Here is a 7,262-nt window from a genome sequence, read left to right as displayed (position 1 = left end):
GAACATATCACAAACTTCCTAAACATAATAAACCTTCAGGTTTGAAGCAAGCCAAGTGCAGGGAACTTCGTCACCATTCAGGGTCTCCAACTTGTAGGATCCTCGTCTTAATGTCTTCCTGACCTTATAAGGCCCTTCCTAGTTAGGGGATAGCTTTCCTCTCTCCCCGACTCCCGATGTCTCAATCTTCCTTAGAACCAAGTCTCCTTGTTGAAAGAATCTTTATTTAACCCTTCTATTGTAATAGAGGGAGGCTTCTCATTGATGCTCTGCATTACGGGAATTGGCCTCATCTCTGACCTCATCAATGAGATTGAGAGCGAGTCTCATGCCTTCTTCATTGGTCTCTGGTTCATAAGCTTCGATTCTAGGAGATCCATGTGTTAACTCAAGGGGCACCATGGCCTCGGCTCCGTCAGCCAACATGAATGGGGTAACTTTAGTTGTTACTTTGCAGGTGGTGTGATATGCCCATAGTATAGGCAGCAACTCATCTGCTCTAGTGTTCGTTGAGCATTCAACCCTTTTCTTAAGTCCATCAAGGATGATTCTGGTAGTAACCTCTGCCTGCCCGTTTGCCTGTGGATGTGCAACCGAGGTCAAGCGAAGCTCTATGTTGTTATCGTCGTAATCCTCTCTAAAATATGCATTATCAAATTGCCGCCCATTGACTGTGACAAGGATGCGTGGGATCCTAGATCGGCATATCATATTCTCTCTGAAGAATTGGGCTATTTGCTTGATGGTTATCTTGCTAACGCCTTAGCCTCAATCCACTTTATGAAGTAGTCTATGGCTACCATAATGAACTTCCTCTGTCCCGATGCTATAGGAAATGGCCCAAGGATATCCATTCCCCGCATTACAAAAAGGATGGGTGTGCTGATAGATGTAAGCCTATCTGGGGGCTGTTGTACTATTAGGGCGTGCCTTTGGCACCTGTCACACTTCTTCACATAAGCCTTTGCATTGGCTAGCATATCTGGCCAGTAGAATCCTAATCGAGTTATCTTGTGAGCGAGGGCACTGCCCCTCAAGTGTTGTCCAAAATCCATTCATGGGCTTCTTTAAGCGCCTCCTCTGCTTTAAGAAGTCTCAAGCACTTCAGGTATGGAAAAAGGACCTTTTGTAGAGAAAGCCTTGAATCAATGAATATCTCAATGCTCTCACCGACAGCTTGCGTGCCTCCTGGGTATCGTCGGGGACCTTTTTTAGGTTTTGATCGGGCCTATCCAATAACTTGCCATACCAACCTGTGCTATCAGATTTATGACATGTATAGTAGGGGTCTTCAGGACCTAGAAGTAGATGCTTCTCGGATATTTCTCGATTTCGGACGAGGCAAACTGGGATAGGGCATCAGCCATATTATTCTCCTCTCTCAGAATATGTTATACGTACCATTCATCAAATTGAGTCAATATTCCCTTCACAACTCTCAGGTACTTGGCCATAGTATCATCTTTGGCCTCAAAATCTCCATTGACTTGAGCAACTACAAGTCTTGAGTCTTCATAGACCTTAAGATTTTTGGCCCTCACGGCTCTAGCCAAGCTTAAGCCGGCTATCAATGCTTCGTATTCTGCTTCGTTATTCATAGTTGGGAAGTCCAACTTCAAAGCATACTCAATCATGAACCCATCAGGCTTTGCAAGACTAGACCCGCACCACAAGATTTTGTTTTGGACGCTCCGTCAAAATGGAGAACCCAATACTCTTTCAGGGTCGTTTATTTATCCTTCTCTTTCTCTCCTCCTTCTGGGGTTACTATCTCTTGCCCCCGACTTCTTCATCGTTAATTGTACATTCAACCACAAAGTCTGCTAAGGCCTGAGCCTTGATGGATGTTTGAGGCCTTTACTTGATGTCAAATTCTCCTTACTGAATTGCCCACTTGATGAGCCTTCCACTGTCCTTCGGGCTATGAAGAATGTTCCTCAAGGGTTAGTCTATCAGGACTTCGATTTTGTGAGCCTGGAAGTATGGTCTCAACTTCCTTGAGGCTGTGATGATGACGTGTGCAAACTTCTCTGTGGTGGAGTAATTCGACTCTGCTCCGTGGAGCACCTTGCTTACATAGTATATAGGCTTCTACAGTTTCTATTCTTCCTTTATGAGGACTGCACTCACGGCTTCTTCAGGTACCGCTAGGTATAAATATGGGGTGTCTTCCGGACTTGGTTTGTCCAGCAACGGGGCTTCAGTCATGTACTTCTTTAGTTTTTCAAAGGCCTCTTGGCTCTCAACTGTCCATTCAAAATTCTTCACCTTCTTAAGGGTTTTGAAAAAAGGCAGACATTGATCTCCAAACTTGGAGATGAACCTCCCTAGAGCTGCGTTTCTTCCTGTCAGCTTCTGAACATCCTTGATAGAGCGTAGTGGCTCAATGTCTAGAATGGATTTAATTTTGTCAGGATTGGCCTTTATTCCTCTCTTAGAGACCATGTGACCCAAAACAATTTCAGACCCAACACCAAAAGCACACTTGGTGGGGTTTAACATCATCTTGTGGTGCCTCAGCACTTCAAATGCCTCTCCGAGGTGACTAATATGATCGTCCTTGCTTAGGATTTTGACTAACATGTCATCAACATAGACCTCCATGGTCTTCCTAATTAGATGGGCAAATATCTTATTTACCAACCTTTGGTAAGTAGCTCCTACATTCTTGAGTCCGAAAGCCATAACAAGATAACAAAAGACACCAAAGTCAGTTATGAAAGATACCTTGGGGGTGTCATCCTTGTGCATTTTAATCTGATTATAACCACTGAAGCCATCCATAAAACTTAGTATCTCGTGTCCAACAGTGGCATCGATCAGGGTATCAATCCTTGATAGTGGGTAGCAATCCTTAGGACAAATATCATTCAAGTCAGTGAAGTCGATGCACATCCTTCACTTCTCATTGGCTTTTTTGACTATTACGGGGTTGGCCAACCACTCAGGGAAGTGCACTTCCTCAATGAACTCAGACTCTAGGAGCTTCTCGACCTCCTGCTTAATGGCTTCCAGCCTGTCAGGGGCATAAGTTCTCTTCTTCTGATTCATAACCTTTCGAGCTGGGTCAACATTCAGCCTATGAGTTATAAGGTTCGAGTCAATCCCAGGCATATCAGCTGTTGTCCAAGCAAACACATCACTGTTCTTTTGTAGGAAAGTTATCAATTAGCCCTTCAGGGGCTTTTCTAATGATGCTACAATATACATGACCTTTTCCGGGTCTAAGGAGTCTAGGGGAATAGGGACTAAGTCCTCTGCCGGCTTTCCTCGAAGTTCTTCATTTTCACGGACATCCATGTCTTCTATGGGTAGGACCTGCCTCCCAGTTCCATCAAACTTAAGTGTTGCAACATAGCAACTGCAGGGCATTTTCTGATCTCCTTTCGTCTCTTCAACACCGTTCGTTGTTGGGAAATTCAGTACCATGTGGTAGGTTGAAGGCACGACCTTAAAAGTATGAATCCCAATTCTACCCATGATGGCATTGCAAGTAGAGGCTGCCTTAACAACCTGAAAGTTCAACATCTGTGTGGCCTCTCTGGGCTCTTCTCCGATAGTTACGGGAAGTTGTATTACTCCTTCGAATTTGCATTCTATATGGTTAAACCCATAGATGGGCGCGTAAGATGGAGTTAACTGAAAATTATTGTAGCCCATCCTTATAAATGTGTCATGAAAAAGAATATCCACGGAAGCTCCATTATCCTCTAGGAACCTCATAACAAGATAATTTCCAATTATCGGGGTAATAACCAGAGGATCATCCTGAGGAAATTTCAAACCTTCAAGGTCCGGGTCACCAAATTCAAGTGTCATCTCTGACTTAGAACGCTTAGATAGTTCTTCAACTATGCTCATCACCTCTCGTGCATAACCTTTTCGAGGATTCCTTGTAGTCCCAGCTGCTGTAGGATCTCCTGAGATCATATTGATTACTAAACCTCGGGGCTGTGGGTTATGGTCTCTGTCATTAACCCTTCGATCATAATCTCTTCGGTCATTATCTCTTTTTTGGTCTCTGCCATCCTCACCCTTGGTGAAACTTCCGAACTTTCCCTTTCGGATCAAATACTCAATCTCATCCTTGAGTTTCTTACAATCATCAGTATGATGACCAACATCTTTGTGGTACCTGCAGTATCGACTCTTGTCTCTTTTCTTGGGGTCTCCCCTTAGTGGCTTCGGCCATTTGAACTCTTTGTTCTTCTCAATTTCCATCAGTATTTGGCTCCTTTGAGCGTTCAACCTTGCGAATTTAGAGAACCTTGGTTGTTGATTCTTTTTAGAAGAGGAGTCAAAGCTTTTTCCAATTCGAGGATAATTGTCCTTGGTATCGTACTCCTGATCCGTCTTCCGCTTCTTGTTTCCAACGGGTTCATTACTCACAGCTGTCTTCTTCATAGTTTCCTCCACCTTGATATACTTTCTGGCCCTATCCTGGAGCTGTAGCATGCTTTCAGAAGGGCGTTTGTCTAGGGACATCTTAAAGAACTCGTCTCTAGTCCCTTGTTGTAGGGTTATCATATCTACCTTATCGTCAAGATCAGGGACCTTCAAAGCCTCCTTCGTGAATTGGTTCGGGTAATCTCTAAAGGACTCCTTTGCTCCTTGGACTATGCCCATGAGAGAAGCCAAACTCTTCTCGTGTACCTTACCACTTATAAATTTCTTGATAAAAGCTTGGCTCAAGTCCTTGAAAGATCCAATAGAATTTGGGGGCAGACGGCTGTACCACCTTTGAGCCATACCCGATAGGGTTTGAGGAAAGGCCCAACACTTAATAACGTCATTCACGGGCTGTAGCAACAGGGAATTAGAGAATGTCCTGACATGATTATCAAGGTCGCCAGTACCATCATATGATTTGATGGTGGGCATCTTGAACTTCCTTGAGATACGGGAATTCATTATCTCTTCAATGAATGCTAGGTTCAGATCATCAGGATCTCCTAGGGGCATAAGATCACTTGGATCAGCCCTTGGGGAAGCTGCCCTTCTTGGTGTTGGACCATTCAGGTCTATGATTGGGGGAAGATCTCTCTGCCTCGTAGCAAGCGGAGGTCTTAAGGTTAGGTATGTCTCCAAGTCACGCTTCAGCCTTTGGATCTCAGCTTCATGAGCCCTGATCCTCTCCTGGACAACTTGGGGAATCATTGAGTACTCATACCGAACAGGTTGAGGGTTTACATGTGCATGTAACTACTGATATTGGATATTCATCCCTTGAGGAACATAGGGATTCGTCCCTTGTGGCTGAGCCTCGATTTCCCCTACCGGGATTCCTCCTTGGGTGGAGGCATAGGTTGAGTGCATTGGTACCTCTACCACTGATGCGATTGTTCGCGATGAGACGGGAGTGTCTATTCCACTGTTACTTCTGCTCCGTGTGTTCACCATGGTTGTTGTATGTTTCCCACAGATGACGCCAAATGTTGTGGAATAAAAACTAGAGTGTGTTAGTAATTAACGCTAGGGTTTGTGAGCTTCGAGCTTTAATGGCTGCTCTCATATTCGAGACCATCTGTCCTTGCAAGATGCCTACGTATCTCTGTGTTGTAGAGAATCAAGCCAAGAACATAGTTCTAGGTTGAGGGGTAGAGCCCTTTATATAGAGGTGAGTCTAGGGTTAGACTTGTGTTGGGAGACTTGGTGGACAAGTCTCCAACTTAGATGGTAATTAGGAGTTCTATAAGGGAAGGAACTGTATAACCTTCTATGTAGGACTTTGAGTCCATTTTGGACATATGTCTTTACTACTCCAGCCGTATTGGGCCTACTCCATGAACAACTTATGTTCGTGGACCTTAACGACCTCTGCTGGTGGGCCTTGACTATAAGGGTAGTCTCGATTCTGTTAGGAGTTTAGACCATACATGCCTGCAGTGGACCTTGGACAAGAAGCCCAAGTGTAATTAATGTGACATTTAATGTGTCGTTAGGATGTGTTTTCTATCCATATCATTTTCCCCCAACTTCCGGGAATATTGCTCGAGTTTTCATGAAAGTTATAATGGTCTTTTCGCGACTCGGGGTAATTTTGACCCTTCTCGGGTATCGGCCCTACATAAGTGTCGGCTCTTCCTGGGTTTCGGCCCTTCATGGGTGTCGCCATTTTATCATAAAATGTGGAGCGACTTATACATTTACAACAACTTATATAGTGTGAGTACATACACTTGAGGCCTTTGCACAGGCTAATTGAATGGTGTTTGACACTAAACGGTCTTAATCGAGAATAAAAAGCGAGTGTCAATCACCCATTAACCTTCGTCAAGGTTAATTACAGAGTGAAAACTGCTAACAGGCCCAAATCACTCATTAACCTTCAGGGAACTTGACGATCCCTGCTGTTGGCCTTGACTATATGGGTCATCTCGATTCTGTTATGAGCTTAGACTAGACAGGCCTACACTGGACCTTGGACAAGAATCCCAAGTGTAACTAATGTAATAGTGTTTTTCAGATATATTTTCTATCCATATCAACCACTATCCTAACAACATGTTGTGTTGTGCAAGACATGCCTGTACTTTAACAAGACTAAGTCAAATTGACAACTCTAAGTAAGTTGTATTGTTATCTTAATTTGTATTTTGCACTTGTAACATTCAAAGTTTGTAAAAATGTCAAAGGAGCAGACTGGAGTCTTTTTCTATAAACAGTGTCAAGCCTAAGAATTCTATCTGGAAGAAGATCAAGAAGATCATGCCTCAGAAGAATTATGAAGAAGCTTGGAGTTGAATAAATCTGTTTTAGGAAAAATATTTGAAGTCAAGATCTCTACAAGTCACAGATTTAGTGTTACAGAGAAGTCATTCGAGAACTCCAGAATGACTTATAGAGAACTCAGGAAATCTTATAGAGAACTTAGAGATATCGACAAGCCAAATTGAAGACACGAAGATTGGAGATATCGATAAGTCATTTCTTCACTAGAGAACTCAGAGTTATCGACAAGTCAACACTCATTAGAGAACTCTGAGTTATCGATAAGTCAAATTCCACTAGAGAACTCAGAGATATCGATAAGTCAAAATACACTATAGAACTCTGAGTTATCGACAAGTCAAATTTGACTAGAGAACTCTGAGTTATCTAGTCAAGAAGCCACTAGAGAATTCAGAGATATCGATAAGTCCAAATCCACTAGAGAACTCTGAGTTATCGACATCAAATTTGACTAGAGAACTCTGAGTTATCAACAAGTCAAGAAGCCACTAGAGAACTCAGAGATATCGATAAGTCAAAGTGAAGATATG

The 7,262-nt window shown here is 43.2% G+C and overlaps 1 protein-coding gene across 1 annotated transcript; it reads right to left on the bottom strand.

The window, feature by feature from the left end:
* Window positions 1–2,898: 2,898 nt before the first annotated feature.
* Window positions 2,899–4,626, bottom strand: LOC141664746 (uncharacterized). Its single transcript, XM_074470700.1, has 2 exons — window positions 3,209–4,626; window positions 2,899–3,142 (listed from the first exon to the last, which is right to left on the bottom strand). Exons 1-2 carry the CDS (start codon window positions 4,624–4,626, stop codon window positions 2,899–2,901), a joined length of 1,662 nt encoding a protein of 553 aa, XP_074326801.1.
* Between the last annotated feature and the right edge of the window lie 2,636 nt (window positions 4,627–7,262).

The sequence above is a fragment of the Apium graveolens genome, chromosome 6 (assembly GCF_009905375.1).
Source record: "Apium graveolens cultivar Ventura chromosome 6, ASM990537v1, whole genome shotgun sequence".
NCBI classification, from domain to species: Eukaryota; Viridiplantae; Streptophyta; class Magnoliopsida; order Apiales; family Apiaceae; genus Apium; species Apium graveolens.
This window is presented reverse-complemented; position numbering and strand designations above follow the sequence as displayed.

Excerpts from the sequence above, each read along its gene's own strand:
- LOC141664746 (XM_074470700.1), bottom strand. The coding sequence starts at position 4,626 with ATGGGCATAGTCCAAGGAGCAAAGGAGTCCTTTAGAGATTACCCGAAC. Across the intron at positions 3,143-3,208 it reads TTAGACCCGGAAAAGGTCAT|TGATGTGTTTGCTTGGACAA; the intron begins GTATATTGTAGC and ends ACAAAAGAACAG.